The following is a 19,426-nucleotide window of genomic DNA, read 5'->3' on the forward strand; positions in this document are numbered from 1 at the left end:
TGGATGTTGGATTCTATATTCTATGTTGGATGTCCTCCTCTTCTCACTGGAATATCAGCCCCACGAGGGCAAGGACTCTGAGTTGTTCGCTGCTGTATCCTCAGAGCCTGGCACTTAGTAAGCAGTTGGTAAACGTTTGTTGCATCAATGAACAATTAATGTGAACTTTTTCAGGAAGCCTTCCTTGATTGCTCCAACGGTCTCGTTCTCCGAATTTCCACAGCATTTAGTCCGTACCTTTTTTTTTTTTTGTCTGTTTTAACTATTTCATATATGTGACTCTTAAGCAAGTTTGTCAGCAACGCGGGAGAAACTGTTTCATAGATGGTACCCTCCCACTGCTTTGCTGAGCACACAGTAGATGCTAAATAAATACATGCTATTTGAGTAAATGAATGCTGCCACCAGCTTGTCCCAGATCTGACCAGAATCCCTCTGGGCTCAGCTCTATTTTGAGTGAAACAGAATCAAAGTGCCTCCTATTAACAGTAATAGTTCCTTGCTTAGAGATCAAAATAACCCGGATAGGAATAACTGTAATGCCAAATTTTACATATAATGAACGTAAGACTCTGAAGACTTAAGTGATTTTTCCCAAGGTCACAGCTTCCCCAGGAAGTAGCAAAAGACACCTAAAAATAAAAATTCCAATTAATTGTTTAAATAGAAGGTATGTATTTGTATCTTTTTAAAAGCATCCGCTCTCTTTATCACATTTTGGGACTCTGTAACCTGTCTGTGTCAACGCAATAGTGACACAATAGGATAAGGGTCTTAAGGGCGCAGATGTGACCAGACGTAGTTGCTGTATGGGTTAGAGATCGATGATTTGAGAAACCTTGACTTTGGGGGCAGAGATAGAAAAGTGGGAGCAAAATGGTGGTAATCACTATAAGTCCTGGTTCTCTTTCTGTTCTTCTCCTGTTTACAATAACTGGCACCCCCCGGGACCTCGGTGTCTCCAATTGTCAACCCTGCTGCTGCCCTTGCTATAAGAAGCAAGTTTTAGTGCTTTGAACTCCTTAGAGAGAAGCTTTAGAGAGATAAATGTGGGGCGTAGGGGGAGGAGGGCTGTTAATTTTAGCCTGGGGTTTTCCAGCTGGCACACTGTTTCCATCTTGAATCACTTCCACACCCTGAGCTCTGCCTGGGAGATCCCTCCTCCTGGGGGCTTCCCCACTCCCTGGTTTGGTCTGAGCCACAATGGTAATCATTCCAGAAAAATGCTTAAGAGAAGCCTGGCTTAGTCATTTGATGCACAGCTCAGGAGGCAAAGAAAGCATAGAGATGAGAGATGCTGGTCCCAGTAGTGATGGGTGGCCTCCAAGAAGCAAAGGGGTAGTATGGCCACCGTTTGTGTTCTTGGTCTGTGACTAAGCAGTGACTGCTTTGCCACTTGGAGCCTTCTGAGGACCTCCCGAGGCCCCATAGTTTCAGTTTCAACACTACATGAGATAAAGTTAGGATCCTTCCCCAGGGCCTCCTGACTCTTCCTGGTTAGCATAACAATGGGATTTAGTTCGGGATCTTTCCTTTAGGACAACTCAAAGACTCGGACATCTTTCTCCTCTGTCTCTCCCTGCCATCTGACTTTCCATGGAGAAGGAGGGCATTTAGGGAGAAGGAACAGGTAAGAATTTCCTGTGTCTTGCTGGTATATTTTAATTTATTTAAATTTAGAGAAACAGCAGTCTAATCAGGTGATAATTAATTCCCTCTTCATTAGGGACCTTCATGTGTGCCTTTTGCATATGGATGAGCCTTGGGGTCACACTGTCCCTCTGAAGAGGAAGGTGATAAGAGACATGTGCTGTCCGGGCACTTCAGCTCTTCCCCTTCTGCGCCTCCTCTTCCCCCCAACCCCCCACCTGACAAGGACTAGATTCCTGTGGGGAAGGAAGGGAAAGGGTAATAAGGCTTCCTCTCCCGTCAATCTCCTCCCCCTCCTCCTCCTCCCCCTCCTCCTCAGGTCCTTCCCTCACTGCCCCCAGCCCATCCCAGCAGCACCTCTTCCTGCACCCTCAGGTCTCATCCAGCCCTCTCCCTTCCACCAGCTCCAGGCTGGGGTCTCTTCAGGTCCCACTGGGTTGACTCTGAGCTCGCCTCAGCAGCATGTTTGCCTTGCACCTCTGCTTTTAGCTGGTTCATCACTCCTTGGCCCGGATCTGCTTCTTTCTTCTTTTTCTTAGGGAGTCTGATGACCCGAACCCACAAACTGCTCTGATCCTGAGAAATACACTCCCTCCACCTCGCTCACTGTTGTGTGCTTCGTGGACTCAGCCACACTTCACTTGAGTACACAGTAAAGCGCCCCAACCCCTAAAGCACCCACCTACAGATACATAGACATCCCTGATTCTAACTGCAAAAATAAATACATGGAGGCCAACACAGGCCAGGGCAGCCCCCCTCTTGCACGTGACCGTCTCCTCTCCTCCCTGGAGCACCCCCATTTCCAGGGAGCAAGTGGGGCACAGATGGGGGTGGGGGGAGAAATGGGACCTGGGTGGTTACCATGGCAACAGAACCTAGCAACAGCTGAGAGGCTGCCGTGTGGGTTTTTGCAAGGCTGTTTCGAGAGCCAGACCTAGAACTGGGGGCTCAGGGGTGACTGATCCCCGCTGGGTATCCTGCATTCCCTCCTCCAAACGCACCCCTCGATTGCACGCCCACACCCCAGCAGTGCCTCTCAGAGCGGGCAGAGCAGGGAAAGCTAATGAGAGCTAACCGCGGGGCTTCTGGGGGCAGCTGTGGGCGGGGGCGGGTGAGGGGGCAAGGCTGCCAATAAAGCAAGCAGGGCAGCCAGCCTCTTTCCTGCGGCCCCTCTCATCGCTTGCCCGTTGCTCCATCTTTTCTTCTCCTTTTGCCCTTCGACCTCCACGTGTCTATCAGCGCTCTCCTCTTCCTTTTCTTGGTTGCGCCATCGCCTGTGCTTCTACGTGTTTCCCTTTTCTTCTGCCTCCTTTTTCGTGGTCTCTCTTGACTTTCTCTAGCAATTAACAAGCCACTCTTCCGGTTTCTCTCTTGCTCCGGCTGCTCCTTGTCAAGACTGCCCCCCTTCAGTGTCTCTTCCTTCCATTGCATCCCAAGTCAAAGCCCCCGAATCCCAACCCCGGGTCAGAGCGGGCCAGGTCACATCGGGTCGGGAGGGGTTACCCGCACCCCCCTCATCCTCCTTTTCTTCCCTCTTAGCTGCCCATCGCCCCTCCTCCTCTCCTCTCTGTGGGGCTCATAAGGCAGAACCAGGGGACTCAGGTATCTTGCAAAGGCTTTATTTGAAAATTTTGAAACTTACATCCCACAAGAATTCAAGATTATCACCACAAGAAGAAAGAGATAATACAAAAATATATATCACAGCATAGGAGCCAGGTAAGAGAGGGAAGGAGGAAGGAAAGTGGGAAAGCCATGAGAAGTCAGGACAAACCTGAGGGGGCGGGTGGTGCAAAAGGAGGGAGAGTGGAGGAGCCAAGGAGGGAGGAAGGGAGGGTCGGATTGGGAGGCTCCCGATGGCCTTGAACCAGCTGGCTCGGGTCCCTGGCAGCCTAGGTGGATAGGGAGGCCCTCAGGGAGGCCGGCAAGTGGAGGACTGGCTCGGGGGCTCTGAATTCCAGACTGACACACACAGACAGCCAGGACAGACGAGACAGAAGGACCTGGGAGGCAGGGGAGGGCAAATGGGAGCCCCTTTCTCATGTAGTGCAGCAGGTGGCTCCCCAAAAGCCATCTCCCAGACAACAGAATTTAGCAGTGGAGGGGGTAGGAGTTTGCGCCCTCAGTACTCCCATTCCCCCAGGGAGCCCTCAGGGTAACAAGGGCTCGTGCCCTCGGAGCGGGATGGGGGAGACAGCGAAACACATGAGCGGAGCGGGATGGGACCGTGACAGACGGAGGCGCACGGAGCCCCCAGCTCACCTCCCACCCACCTCCGGGGCAGCATGCAGGGGCCACAGAAACTCAGTCAGTGGGTGTTCATGAGGCGAGAGTGGGAGCAGGACACACGACGCCACAGCGCGGGGCCGGGACATGCACACCAGAGTCCACGGGAGTCACCCACTGACCTCTGAGTGATGGGCCACTGAGCGATGGGTGGGACGTGGGAGAAGACAAAGGGAACAGTGTGAGACGAAAGGGAGGACGTGAGGGATCCGCGGAGGGGAGAGACGTGGCTAGGGAGACTGGCCGTACAAGAGCGTGAGTGTGTGCAGTGGCTCGTGAGGGGAGAGGCGAGTGTGCAAGGCTCTCATGTGAGTGTGCCAGGGCGGGGCCGGGGGCCAAAAGCCACAGATACGTGAGGCCCCCACCTAAAGGAGGCTGAGCAGGTGCGCTCACCCGCGGGCTAGCGAGTGTTCCGAGGCGCCCACGGCCGCCCTGCCCTCAGCGGGATGGGGGCTGTGCCGGCCCCTTGGCCCCCTGCTTGGTGGCAGCCCAGGCTTGGGGGGGATCACAGATTCACCAAGGGAATCCTGAGAGGAAAAGGGAAAGGGCACCGTCAGGAACCAAGAGGCAGGCCAGAATCGAGAGGGCAGTCCAAGAAATAAAAGGGATCAAGGTTAAGAGGGCAGAGTTGGAGTTAAATGGCAGCATGAGAACAGGACGCAGATCCACAGACAGCGGGAGATGGAAGGGTGCCCCCGGAGAGGAGGGGTCCAGTCTCCTGGGGTGGGGGGGCAGGTCTGCCTCCTTTCCACCCACCCGGGAGGGAGCGCCCCAATCCCACCATCGCAGCCCCAGGTGCCTCCCCTGCCCGCCCTCCCAGCCCTCTGCCCTGCCCTCACCGGTTCAGCTGGAAGGCTGGAGCCCCCTTGGGCTGGGGCATCCCAGGCCGGGGTCCCCCTCGGGGCTCCTCGTGGTCAGGGGTGGGGGTGGGCGAGTCCCCGAAGGCCCCCAGCACAGTGACCCCGGCTGGGGACAGGTCTGTCAAGGGCTGCTGGCTCTCCTCCTGCCTCAGGGCACCTTGCTGCCCAGAGGGCCTGCGCCGCTTCTGGCTGCGGTCCCAGCTGGTGCCCCGGAAGGAAAGAGGTTCTCACACACTCAGGAAGCCCCCCCAACCTGGGCTTCCAGCGCTGGTCGCCCCTAGTCTCCCTCAGGCACCCACAACATCCTACAGCAGAGAAACCAGCCTCTAACAGGTCCCTAAGCCCCGTGTCCTGAGACCGCGTCCACCAAACCACTTCCTCTCCCCGCCAGGGGGCTCGGGAATCTAAACCACCCTCTCGCCTGGTTCAGATCCACAGAATGAGTAGCTCCTCCCCCCAGACACACAGTCCCCCAGAACCGCCTCTCCCCCACGCATACCCAGCAGAGCCATTTCCCTCCGCAGCAGGCGCCTGGCAGGTTTAGTTCTAGTTCAAAGTCAGCTAATGACCTGGACACCTCAGTCTAATGATTCTTGCAGTAAAGTGGGAAGGACTGCACGACCCGATATTAAGTGTGTGCAAAGGAAGCTCCGATTTTTCTCCCTCCTCCCCAGGCAGCCTTAAGAAGGGGCTCTGCAGAATGGGTCATGGAGGATATGGCCACAAGGGGTGGCCACCAAAGCCCCCGTGCACACAAATGACTCCCCCCCCCCTCCCATCACCCTTGTATTTCCCCAGAAGGAATCTGCGCTCATTTCTCAGAGCTTCCCCCACCCGAATCCTTCCTACCTTTTCCCCAAAGTCTTGCCTTAATCCACCACTTCCTATCCCACCGCCAGCAAAACTGCCGCCCTGGCTCCTTCCAGCCAAATGTAGCCAAACATTGATGGGAATGCCAGCATCTCCTCCTCCCACCCCAGCTTACCAGAACTTGAAGATGATGCCAGTGGCCACGAGAACAATGATGACGGAGATGGTAATTGTGACATAGAGCTGAGGGTCCACACCTGCTTGGGGTAGGGAGAAATTTTTAGGGAGGCCCGAGGTGGGGGGAGCCGAGAGAGGCTGGGGGTGGGGTTGGAGTGTTGCCGTCTGAAGCCACATTGCCCAACTCTTTCTGCTTCTCTGGAGCCTCCCCGCTTTATTTTTATCATCGGCTTTCCCCAGAGTTTTCAGCTCTTTTCCTCCCAAATCCTTTTTCTCCACTTCCCCAAATCTTCTGTATATATGGGATGAGGAGGAGGTTCCAAGGCCAGAGAGACTGCACAGACACTAGGGGCTGGAAACGTCCATCTCCACCCCGGCCCCACCCCCAGACCACTGGCCCCGTCTCAGCGCTCCCTGAGCCGAGATGTCACCCTGAAGGGCTCGTTCATTTCCTCTGCCTGGAATACTCCCACTGTTTCCAAGGTCCAGCTTAAATGTCAATTCTTGGAGGGTGTCCTGATCCCCAGGCATAAGTAGTCTCTCCCTTCTCTCTCTGCCTAAAAACGTGCTGTGCGCGCCTCCATTAGAGCATTTATTACGTTGACTCATCCCCGAGTGTTTACACCTGTGTCTTCTCCAGTGGACCTGAGCTCCTCTGAGGCTCACATGCATCTTGAACTCGGCCTCCTGTGCCAGCGTTAGTCCCTGACACATTTGTGGAAGGAGCTAACAGGCAGGACCTCTGCTGCTTTCTTTAGAGTCTTCAGCCAGCCTCCCCACCCCCGAATCCCTACCAACCTCCCCAACTCCCACTCACCTTCCCCGCGGCCCCCGAAAAGGACTGGCCGCAGGGTGGCAGGTGCTTCTCCAAGGCTAAGCCCATCTCCATCACCCCGCATGGAGTCTGAGTTGGGGTGTGGGGTGGCCAGCCCATGCGGGGCTGCGAAACCATAGTCCAGGGGCAGAAATCCAGGATTGGCAGAGTTGGGGTCGCCCCCATCCTCTCGAGACACTGTAGGACCCCACACAATAGCCCAGGGGTACTGGGATGAGGGCGGCCCCTCTTCAAAGCCTGATGGGGTGGCCGGGGGCGAGGTGCCCGGCAGGACTTGCCGACGTGATCTTGGGACCCGCGGGGAACGGCTTGGTGGAGGTGCCCGCTCCCACACGCACACGTGGCGTGGGGCTGAGGGCCCTCCCCGGGCACAGGGGGGTCGGGCTGGGGCTGGTGGGGTCCGAGGGGAGGAGGAGGAACCTTGAGCAGGCGGTGGGAGGGGCAGCAACAGCAGTGGCCAGAGAGGGAGGAGACGGGGCAGCAGCGGTGCAGGCCTGCGGGAAGGGAGAGAGCGCGCGGGTGAAACCAAGGCCACCTTGGGCGTATGTGTGCAGAGGACAGGCCACCTCCCTCCGAGACTCTGTGCAAACAGGAGGTGGGCCTTGGGAAGACTGCTCTCATTTCCCATCTTCCTAGGGTCTAGCCCTCAGGATGGAAGGCCCTGGGTGGGCCTGGGAGGGAAAGGGCCAAGACCCCAGGGAAAGTGGCTTCCCAGCTTCCCCTGCCGGGCCAGACTTACCACATCCTGGACTCCATGTCCGAGATCCTCCTCAGAGATGACCCAGATGGTCAGCCTTTACTGGGGGAGAGAGGGGTCGTCACACCCCAGCCCTGCCCTGAATACTTCCCCGGCTCATTCATCCACCAGCTCACTTCCACCTCCCCTCCCAGCTGTGGCTGCCAGCTACGCTGCTCCCGCTCAGGACACATGGCTGCAAGCATCCTCTTGCGGCGGGCGGGCGGGCGGGCGGGCGGGTGGGGAGCGGGGAGGGGAACCCCCAGAACAGCCCCCTGTCTAGCCCCCAGCCCCTATCTACACAACTTCCCAGGTCCCTGTCACCCCCCCACCCCAGGGTCTACTCCCACTTCTCTGGCTTCCTTCCGTCTCACTTCCTCTGCCCACAGCTCCTAGCTTTTCTTAGATCTTAATTTAGAGCCAAGAACCTTGTGATTCCTTGAGCACCTACCGAGGGAGGGAGGGAGTCTGAGTGGGGGAGGGACGAGGAAGTCAATCTGAGTGAGTGTGTGAACGTGTGTGGTTGCACAGGGGGAGCATCCCAGCCTGCCCACCCCACTTGTTGTCTGAGGCATTTCTCTTATGATGGAATGGCCCCAGGATCTCATCTTCAGGAGCAGGGGAAGAGGAGATGGAGGGATGGAGGGATGGAAGGAAAGAGAGAAAGAGAGAGGTGGGCGGGAGAAAAACTACAGAATATAATATTTGCTCAATGTTCGATCGTCCGAATGCACAGGTGCCCTCTGAGGGGAGGTGGAGTTGGGGAGAGGCCACCCCCTCAAAGGAAGCTCTCCTGGGTAAAGAGTCCTGGGAGAGTCGGGATGGATGGTTTTGAAAGAGGAGGACACGTTCTCAGAGCTGAGGGTGGTGGATCCAGGCGGTGGCAGCAAGCTCCCCAGTGAAGGAGGATACGACACTTGGTGTCCTCTGGATTCTGGGTCTAAATCTGGACATTAAGCACTCTCAGAGAATAACAGGGGAGTAAGGTGGGCGAGTCTGGGGAAGGCACTGGGGAAGTGGGCTGTGGGGAGAGATGGGAAGCGATGATGGCCTGAAAGGGGGAAGGCTGGTGAGGCGTGAGAAGGGAAGAGAAAGGTGAAGAGGAAGCAGATGAAGGCGGCTAGTCCTGAAAGAATGGACGGGGCGGGGGGCGCAGAGGAGATCGGCAGCTGGAGGATGCTGAGGCTGAGAGTAAAGGTCAGGGAGGGAAGCTGAGAGGGTGAGGCGGTCACAGGAGCCGGGAAGAAGGAGGAAGGGCAGGAGGAGGAGGAAGGAAAGGTCCAGGCAGGATGGGAAGTGGGGATCGTGGAAGGGGAAGGGAGAAGTGGGGTGGAGGGGACCAGGGATGGGAGGAAGGAAGCGGGAAAGGAGAGAACATGGTACCGAGAACAAAATGAGACAAGGAGGGGACGGGGCACGGAAAACGGGAACAGCAAAGATGGAGGAGATGGAAATTGTTTCTTCCAACGGAAAGGGATACGGAGCTACGGAGAGAGGCAGGGATGGGGGCCTGGTGGGAAGAAGGGAGACGGAACCGGGAAAAGAACGAAGCTGCAGGGACAGAGGAAGGCGTGTGAGCCAGGGGAGGGGAAAGGGGCTCCCAGGGGCGTCTGTGGCCAGCTGACTCCAGGACCCGCTCGCCTCTCCGCCTGTGCATCCCCCCTCCCCAACCAACGGCATCTCCAGTCCCCGGACCCCGCACCCCTTAGTCGCCCCCTCCAGGAAGCCCCAAGTCCCCTGGCTGGCGCGCCACCCCACCCTCCCCTCGCTCCTCACCGACCTGTTGTGCGCAGGAGACGAGCTGGGGGTGGGGCGGGAGCCTCGGGCTGGGGGAACCGGGCCCCATCCCCAGCGCGGCCGCGAGCCCACCCCTCCCACAGGCCCACGCTCCCTGGACAGGGCTGGAAAGCGATAAGGGGGGCGGGGGACGAGGACCAGGAGGTAGGCGAGGGGTCTCCTCGGGCGGGAGCGCCGAGAGCAAGCAGAAAGGGAAGCCGAGGCAGGAGGATGCAAGGAGCCGGGGGCTGAGCCCACGGCGGGAGGAAGGCAGCGGCGGGGACGGCGACCGCTGCGCCAGGAGGGCAGGATGGAGTCGGGACCCGCGGAGCGAAGGAAAGCGTGGTTGGGAAGGCGCGCTTATGGGCTGGAGGCTCGAGCCGGGCGAGGGACCGCGTCGGGAGGGGAGGGGGGCGAAAGGCTCGGAGTCCGGGAGGGCAGGGCCGGGCTCCCTCGGGCGGGGGCGTGGGGGTCCCTCTCGCTCACCTGCATGCCTGGCGCGGCGGCGCGACGGCTGCGGGAGCTCAGGGCTGCGCCGGGCTGGGGGGTCGCGGGAGCGTGTGGGGCACTGGGCATGGTCGGGGGGTTCTGAGGGCAGCGGGGTGCTGTAGAGGGTGGGGGCGGGCGCCCTGGGCGCGGGGCGGCGGCGGCGGGAGATGCTCGGCTCGGCTCGGCTCGGCTCGGCTCGGGCTGCGCTCGGCCCGGCGGGGCTCGGCGCGGCAGCACGAAGCTCTTGGTCTCCGCCTCTCCCCCTCCCGCATGGTTTAACCCTCGCGCTGCCGCGCCTGGGGAGCCGCGCCCGGCCGCGTCCCAGGTGGAGAACGCGAGAGGGCAGCGGACGGTGAGCACCGTCCGATTCCCCGGGTTCCGGTGGCGGGCTCCTCCACCCTTCACCCCAACTCCATGGACACCCCTGGTTGCCCCAGTCAATCTCTGAGATTCTGAGTCACCCAAAGCTCTGTGACCCCAACTCTGTTTCGCCCCTGTTGGAGAGTGCTGAGTGCTGGGGATGAGGTCGGGGTGAGGGTGGGAGTGGAGACCTCGGATTATCCCAACAGCTTGATCCCCTGATTCCATTCTGGTCCTGCTGCAATGCATTCTTCCCGAAGCAAACCAAACGATCTTTAAAATAGGTAGACCGAGTTGCATTACTCAGCTTTTCTAGCGCTCAGAGTATCAAATTCCTCACCGTGACTTACAGGGCCCTGTATAACCTGGCCCCGCCCCTCCTAACGCTCTTCATGCCCCAGCCACACTGGACCTGATCTATGTTACCAGAATTACAAGGGCTTAACCTGCCACAGGGCCTTTGCATTTGCTGTTCCCACTGCCTGGAATGTTTTACCCTGGCTTTTCACAATGATTCACTCATTTCATTAAAATTTCACTTAGATCCAATGTCATCTCCTCTGCGAGGCCTTCCCTAACCTCTCTGTCTAAATGGGCTTCCCCTGCCCCCACTCTCATCCTGTCCTACCCCCGCCTCCTTTCAGGTTACCCTGTTTTACTTGAGTTGCACTTCTAGGACACCACACTCTTCTCGTTTCCCTTCATCCTCCCTGGCTTCTCCTTCTCCGTCTTCTGCTTGACCTCTAAATGTTAGAACTTCCTAGGGCTTAGTCCTTGGCCCCCTTCTCGTTCCACATTCTCTGTCCAGTGATGTCATCCAGTCCCAGGGCTTAAATACTATGTAAATGTCAGCAAGTCCTAAATTTATATCCAGCGCTCCAGACTCATTTATCCAACAGCCTACTTGACATCTCCACTTGGATGCCCTAATAGCCATACAAAGCTCCCATGGCTCAAATAGATGTCTCGAATTACCACCGCTGCCCCCCAACAATCCATTTCTCTCCCAGTACTGTTTCCCGTCCTGGGATATGATGGCTTCTGCTTGTTCAGGCTAAAAACCTAGGAAACATCCTTCCTCCCTTTCCCTTGTCTCACTGATTCCCACCGTGTATCTAATTCATCAGCAAGTCCTGTGAGCTCTGCATCTAAAATATGTCCTGAATTCGTCTCCTTCTCTCCATCATTGTTATAATCTTGCTATAATCTTGTTGCTTCTGCCCTTGCCCTTTACAAACTAGTCTTCACAATATCTAGTAATTTTTTTATGCAGCAGGTTCTTATTAGTTATCCATTTTATACATATTAGTGTATATATGTCAATCCCAATCTCCCAATTCATCCCACCACCACCACCCCCCGCCACTTCCCCTCACCCCTTGGTGTCCATACGTTTGTTCTCTACATATGTGTCTCAATTTCTGCCCCGCAAACCGGTTCATCTGCACCATTTTTCTAGGTTCCACATATATGCATTAATATACGATATTTGTTTTTCTCTTTCTGACTTACTTCACTGTGTATGACAGTCTCTAGATTCATCCACGTCTCTACAAATGACCCAATTTCGTTCCTTTTAATGGCTGAGTAATATTCCATTGTATATATGTACCACATCTTCTTTATCCATTCCTCTGTCGACGGGCATTTAGGTTGCTTCCATGACCTGGCTATTGTAAATAGTGCTGCAGTGAACATTGGGGTGCATGTGTCTTTTTGAATTATGGTTTTCTCTGGGTATATGCCTAGTAGTGGGATTGCTGGGTCATATGGTAATTCTATTTTTAGTTTTTTAAGGAACCTCCATACTGTTCTCCATAGTGGCTGTATCAATTTACATTCCCACCAACAATGCAGGAGGGTTCCCTTTTCTCCACACCCTCTCCAGCATTTGTTGTTTGTAGATTTTCTGATGATGCCCATTCTAACTGCTGTGAGTTGATACCTCATTGTAGTTTTGATTTGTATTTCTCTAATAATTAGTGATCTTGAGCAGCTTTTCATGTGCTTCTTGGCCACCTGTATGTCTTCTTTGGATAAATGTCTATTAGGTCTTCTGCCCATTTTTGGATTGGGTTGTTTGTTTTTTTAATATTGAGCTGCATGAGCTGTTTATATATTTTGGAGATTAATCCTTTGTCCGTTGATTCTTTTTTTTTTTTTTTTTTTTTTCTTTTTGTGGTATGCGGGCCTCTCACTGCTGTGGCCTCTCCCGTTGCGGAGCACAGGCTCCGGACGCGCAGGCCCAGCGGCCACGGCTCACGGGCCCAGCCGCTCTGCGGCATATGGGATCCTCCCAGACCGGGGCACGAACCCGTATCCCCTGCATCGGCAGGCGGACTCTCAACCACTGCGCCACCAGGGAGGCCCCCGTTGATTCTTTTGCAAATCTTTTCTCCCATTCTGAGGGTTGTCTTTTGGTCTTGTTTATGGTTTCCTTTGCTGTGCAAAAGCTTTTAAATTTCATTAGGTCCCATTTGTTTATTTTTGTTTTTATTTCCATTACTCAAGAAGGTGGATCAAAAAAGATCTTGCTGTGATTTATGTCAAAGAGTGTTCTTCCTATGTTTTCCTCTAAGAGTTTTATACTGTCTGGTCTTACATTTAGGTCTGTAATCCATTTAGAGTTTATTTTTGTGTATGGTGTTAGGGAGTGTTCTAATTTCATTCTTTTACATGTAGCTGTCCAGTTTTCCCAGCACCACTTATTGAAGAGACTGTCTTTTCTCCATTGTATATCCTTGCCTCCTTTGTCATAGATTAGTTGGCCATAGGTGCATGGGTTTATCTCTGGGCTTTCTATCCTGTTCCATTGATCTATATTTCTGTTTTTGTGCCACTACCATATTGTCTTGATTACTGTAGCTTTGTAGTATAGTCTGAAGTCAGGGAGTCTGATTCCTCTGGCTCCGTTTTTTTTCCCTCAAGACTGCTTTGGCTATTCAGGGTCTTTTGTGTCTCCATAGAAATTTTAAGATTTTTTGTTCTAGTTCTGTAAAAAATGCCATTGCGGGCTTCCCTGGTGGCGCAGTGGTTGGGAGTCCGCCTGCCGATGCCGGGGGCGCGGGTTCGTGCCCCGGTCCGGGAGGATCCCACATGCCGCGGAGCGGCTGGGCCCGTGAGCCATGGCCGCTGGGCCTGCGCGTCCGGAGCCTGTGCTCCGCGACGGGAGGGGCCGCAGCAGTGAGAGGCCCGCGTACCGCAAAAAAAAAAAAAAAAAAAAAAAAAAATGCCATTGCTAATTTGATAGGGATTGCATTGAATCTGTATATTGCTTTGGGTAGTATAGTCATTTTCACAATGTTGATTCTTCCAATCCAAGAACATGGTATATCTCTTCATCTGTTTGTATCATCTTTAATTTCTTTCATCAGCGTCTTATAGTTTTCTGCATACAGGTCTTTTGTCTCCCTAGGTAGGCTTATTCCTAGGTATTTTATTCTTTTTGTCGCAGTGGTAAATGGGAGTGTTTCCTTAATTTCTCTTTCATATTTTTCATCATTAGTGTATAGGAATGCAAGAGATTTCTATGCATTAATTTTGTATCCTGCAACTTTACCAAATTCATAGATTAGCTCTAGTAGTTTTCTGGTGGCATCTTTAGGATTCTCTATGTATAGTATCATGTCATCTGCAAACAGTGACAGTTTTACTTCTTCTTTTCCAATTTGGATTCCTTTTATTTCTTTTTCTTCTCTGATTGCCGTGGCTAGGACTTCCAAAACTATGTTGCATAATGGTGGTGAGAGTGGACATCCTGTCTTGTTCCTGATCTTAAAGGAAATGCTTTCAGTTTTTCACCATTGAGAATGATGTTTGCTGTGGGTTTGTCGTATATGGCCTTTATTATGTTGAGGTAGGTTCCCTCTATGCCCACTTTCTGAAGAGTTTTTATCATAAAGGGGTGTTGAATTTTGTCAGAAGCTTTTTCTGCATCTATTGCAATGATCATATGGTTTTTATTCTTCAATTTGTTAATATGGTGTATCACATTGATTGATTTGCGTATATTGAAGAATCCTTGCATCCCTGGGATAAACCCCACTTGATCATGGTGTATGATCCTTTTAATGTGCTGTTGGATTCTGTTTGCTAGTGTTTTGTTGAGGATTTTTGCATCTATATTCATCTGTGATAATTGGTCTGTAATTTTCTTTTTTTGTAGTATCTTTGTCTGGTTTTGGTATCAAGGTGATGGTTGCCTCATAGAATGAGTTTGGAAGTGTTCCTTCCTCTGGAATTTTTTGGAAGAGTTTGAGAAGGAGGGGTGTTAGCTCTTCTCTAAATGTTTGATAGAATTCACCTGTGAAGCCATCTGGTCCTGGACTTTTGTTTGTTGGAAGATTTTTAATCACAGTTTCAATTTCATTACTTGTGGTTGGTGTGTTCATATTTTCTCTTTCTTCCTGGTTCAGTCTTGGAAGGTTATACCTTTCTAAGAATTTGTCCATTTCTTCCAGGTTGTCCATTTTATGGCATAGAGTTACTTGTAGTAGTCTCTTAGGATGCTTTGTATTTCTGCAGTTTCTGTTGTAACCTCTCCTTTTTCATTTCTAATTTTATTGATTTGAGTCCTCTCCCTCTTTTTCTTGATGAATCTGGCTGATGGTTTATCAATTTTGTTTATCTTCTCAAAGAACCAGCTTTTAGTTTTATTGATCTTTGCTATTGCTTTCTTTGTTTCTATTTCATTTATTTCTGTTCTGATCTTTATGATTTCTTTCCCTCTGGTAACTTTGGGTTTTGTTTGTTCTTCTTTCTCTTGTTCCTTTAGGTGTAAGGTTAGGTTGTTTATTTGAGATTTTTCTTGTTTCTTGAGGTAGGCTTGGATAGCTATAAACTTCCCTCTTAGAACTGCTTTTGCTGTATCCCATAGGTTTTGGATCGTCGTGTTTTCATTGTCATTTGTCTCTAGGTATTTTTTGATTTCCTCTTTGATTTCTTTAGTGATCTCTTGGTTATTTAGTAACGTATTGTTTAGCCTCCATGTGTTTGTGGTTTTTACGTTTTTTTCCCTGTAATTGATTTCTAATCTCGTAGCGTTGTGGTCAGAGAAGATGCTTGATACGATTTCAATTTTCTTAAATTTACTGAGGCTTGATTTGTTACCCAAGATGTGATCTATCCTGGAGAATGTTCCATGCGCACTTGAGAAGAAAGTTTAATCTGCTGTTTTTGGATGGAATATCCTATAAATATTAATTAAATCTATCTGGTCTATTGTGTCATTTAAAGCTTGTGTTTCCTTATCAATTTTCTGTTTGGATGATCTGTCCATTGGTGTAAGTGAGGTGTTAAAGTCCCCCACTATTACTGTGTCACTGTCAATTTCCTCTCTTATAGCTGTCAGCAGTTGCCTTATGTATTGAGGTGCTCCTATGTTGGGTGCATATATATTTATAATTGTTATATCTTCTTCTTGGATTGATCCCTTGATCATTATGTAGTGTCCTTCCTTGTCTCTTGTAACATTATTTTAAAGTCTATTTTATCTGATATGAGTATTGCTACTCCAGCTTTCTTTTGATTTCCATTTGCATGGAATATTTTTCCATCCCCTCACTTTCAGTGTGTATGTGTCCCTAGGTCTGAAGTGGGTCTCTTGTAGACGGCATATATATGGGTCTTGTTTTTGTATGCATTCAGCAAGCCTGTGTCTTTTGGATGGAGCATTGAATTCATTCACGTTTAAGGTAATTATTGATATGTATGTTCCTATTACCATTTTCTTAATTGTTATGGGTTTATTTTTATAGGTCCTTTTCTTCTCTTGTGTTTCCCACTTAGAGAAGTTCCTTTAGCATTTGTTGTAGAGCTGGTTTAGTGGTGCTGAATTCTCTTAGCTTTTGCTTGTCTGTAAAGCTTTTGATTTCTCCATCGAATCTGAATGAGATCCTTGCAGGGTAGAGTAATCTTGGTTGTAGGTTCTTCTCTTTCATCACTTTAAATATGTCATGCCACTCCCTTCTGGCTTGCAGAGTTTCTGCTGAGGAATCAGCTGTTAACCTTACGGGAGTTCCCTTGTATGTTACTTGTCGTTTTTCCCTTGCTGCATTCAATAATTTTTCTTTGTCTTTAATTTTTGCTAATTTGAGTACTATGTGACTCGGCATGTTTCTCCTTGGGTTTATCCTGTATGGACTCTCTGTGCTTCCTGGACTTGGGTGGCTATTTCCTTTCCCATGTTAGGGAAGTTTTCAACTACAGTTTCTTCAAATATTTTCTCGGGTCCTTTCTCTCTCTCTTCTCCTTCTGGGACCCCTATAATGCGAATATTGTTGCGTTTAATATTGTCCCAGAGGTCTCTTAGGCTGTCTTCATTTGTTTTCATTCTGTTTTCTTTATTCTTTTCCGCAGGAGTGAACTCCACCATTCTGTCTTCCAGGTCACTTATCCGTTCTTCTGCCTCAATTATTCTGCTATTGATTCCTTCTAGTGTAGTTTTCATGTCAGTTACTGTATTGTTCATCTCTGTTTGTTTGTTCTTTAATTCTTCTAGGTCTTTGTTAAACATTTCTTGCATCTTCTCGATCTTTGCCTCCATTCTTTTTCCGAGGTCCTGGATCATCTTCACTATCATTATTCTGAATTCTTTTTCTGGAAGGTTGCCTATCTCCACCTCATTCAGTTGTTTTTCTGGGGTTTTATCTTGTTCCTTCATCTGGGACATAGCCCTCTGCCTTTTCATCTTGTCTGTCTTTCTGTGAATGTGGTTTTTTTCCACAGGCTGCAGGATTGTTGTTCTTCTTGCTTCTGCTGTCTGCTCTCTAACGCATCTATTCCTGATAAGAGCCCCTAGGAGGCTCTAGAATGTCCTGTCGCTATCCCTCCTCCTGGCCCCACTTTTCATGTCGGCTTGGTTTTTAGTTCAGCCATTCTTTCTTGAGATTCCTTTCAAAACAGGAGAACTTTTCACACTCCGTGTCACCTTTCACCAGTTGTGGGCAGTGATTTGACTGTGGATCCAAGCCCCTTTGATTGGATTCCTCCAAAGAAAGTTCAGCACTGGGAATAAGCACCTTTAACTGGAAATGTTGGCTTGTCTGCTGCTAGTGTTGAAGGGTCTCCTGCAGAGGCAGCAGGTGACTGTGGCTCCCCGCGGGGACAAGGACACTGGCAGCAGAAGTTCTGGGAAGTGATCCTTGGCGTGAGCCCTCCCAGAGTCCGCCATTAGCCCCACCAAAGAGCAGGTAGGCCTCTAGTAATGTTTTGAAAATCTAAATTGTATCATATTCTTGCCTGCTTAAAATATTTGAGTGGCTTTTCATTGTGCTTGGAGTAAACCTGAGCTCCTTGTTAGGAGAGGCCCTCCATCTCCTACTCCTCAATATTCAAACAGTGAGCCACATCAGACTTCTTGATGTTCTAAACATCTGAAATTATCCTCTTGGCACCCCTGTACTTTTCATCCCCTCTTCCTGGAATCCTTGCCCCCCCCCACCCCGGCATCTTCACCAATCGTCTCCCTCTTGTCGTTCAGCCGCCCACTCTGTCTCCTTAGTGTGTTTCACTGTTTTCCCAACTCCTCACTCTCTGACATGATCTTATATTTGTTTCCTGTTTATTGTCTGACCCCACCCACCCCCACATACACTAGAGAACAAAGGCCTCCTTTGCCTTGTTTACCCTGTGTCCTTCCTTGGCGCCTGACAGATAGTAGATGCTCAACGTTTATCGCTTAGCGACCTTCACCTGGGACCCCTGCCCACGCCAAGCTCTTCATTCTCTCCTCTGTTCTCCACCTGCCTTTCCGGTCTGTCTGCCTGCTCCCCCTGATCTCTTCCCCGTGCAGAATGCTTTAAGCCAAGTCTCTGCTTACACCCCTGCCCCTCCAGACTCTCACGCCTCATCCCCTGCGTTATTACTGTCATTAGCCTGACACACTCGCCTCCCGGAAGGAAACCTGCTGTTCTGACCAGCATCTGCAGTGGCTGCCCTGCTGCTTGTCTGTCCCTGACAGCCCTTCATTCCGAGGTCAGAAGACAATGAGTGAGCCCTCCTCCTAGCGTCTCCCAGTGGCAGGGAAAGACGGTGCACACTGGATGCAAACCGGGCCATGTCAGGCAGGGTGTGCAAATCCTGGGCCCCAGTGAGCCCCAGCTGCATCCTGAGGATATGGTGGGTGTGGGTCACATTTATCAAGTGAATATTCACTAGCAGTGTAAGTGACTTTTACACTGAAGACTTTGGGTCATTATGAATTATTTCTCATATTCCTGATTGATTCATTCTTTCAGTGACTTTTTTTTTTTTTTTTTTTTTTTTTTTTTGCGGTACGCGGGCCTCTCACTGTTGTGGCCTCTCCCGTTGCGGAGCACAGGCTCCGGACGCGCAGGCTCAGCGGCCATGGCTCACGGGCCCAGCCGCTCCGCGGCATGTGGGATCTTCCCAGACCGGGGCATGAACCCGTGTCCCCTGCATCGGCAGGTGGACTCTCAACCACTGCGCCACCAGGGAAGCCCAGTGACTATCTTTTGAACACCTACTACATGCTGGGTACCGTGTTGCAGTCTGGGGCATGGTGGAGAGCAAGAACAAAGTCATCACTGTCTTCATGGAACTTAGAATGAAGCCAGGGAGGCAATGAAACACGGAGAGATACATGTGTCTTCAGATGAATTTGAGGACCTTCTCACACTCCACAGTCTATAAATTCTCTTCTTGTGCCTGGCTCTGCTGGTACATTTATCATTATCTCTGGGCTCACTGGGACTTCCCAGTATTTGTCAGGGTAAATTTCTGTCTGTTTCCTGTCCTCAAATGTCGGTTCTCCTGAACCCTTCTCACTCTCAGCTCACTTGTTGCTTTCTTGAGAAAATAGAAGCAGGCAGAAGAGAACTTCCCCACTTACACCACCGCATCCCAGCCCCACCTCTCCTTCTGTGAGGGATCCCAGGCCTTTTCAACCACCCAAAGCCATCACTCCAGCGACTGTCCCTCCCTCTCCTGCCGCATCCCTCTCCTCCTCTCTGCTTGATTATGGCCAGCAGCACGTACACACACTGTAACTTCTTGCAGTTTAAGCCTGAAACAAACCCTCCTTAGCTTCACGTTTCCCCTCCAGTGTCTGCCCTTCTCTGCTTCCCGTTACAAGCAAAGATCTCAGAAGATGCTCTTTGTTCACCAGCTCTTCCAGTTCTCCTCCCATTCCTTCTCTTTCTCTTTTATTAACGTAAGCTTTAATTTTTGTAATTTATTATTTTGGATTGGTAATACATTCCCATGTGCAAAAAAAGTTTCCAACGTACAAAAAGGTATGTGGTGAAAATTCTCATTCTCACCCCATCCACTATCTGTCCACTTCCCATCTTCTGCCTCCAGTGTGACTAATTTTGACATATTCTTCCAGAGTCTTTTTATGCCCACACAAGCAAACAGTAATGCAAGTTCTTATTCCCCCATGTATTTGACATAGAGTTGCCATACCATGTACACTGTTCTACA

The 19,426-nt window shown here is 51.1% G+C and overlaps 1 protein-coding gene across 1 annotated transcript; it reads right to left on the minus strand.

The window, feature by feature from the left end:
• Window positions 1-4,410: 4,410 nt before the first annotated feature.
• Window positions 4,411-7,377, minus strand: PIANP (PILR alpha associated neural protein; the record flags this gene model as incomplete). Its single annotated transcript, XM_081248497.1, has 5 exons — window positions 4,411-4,466; window positions 4,779-5,000; window positions 5,785-5,866; window positions 6,604-7,115; window positions 7,361-7,377. 5 exons carry the CDS (start codon window positions 7,375-7,377, stop codon window positions 4,445-4,447), a joined length of 855 nt encoding a protein of 284 aa, XP_081104623.1. The 3' UTR covers window positions 4,411-4,444.
• Window positions 7,378-19,426: the final 12,049 nt, after the last annotated feature.

Source organism: Mesoplodon bidens (assembly GCF_964165515.1).
Source record: "Mesoplodon bidens genome assembly, chromosome: 11".
Taxonomy (NCBI): Eukaryota; Metazoa; Chordata; class Mammalia; order Artiodactyla; family Ziphiidae; genus Mesoplodon; species Mesoplodon bidens.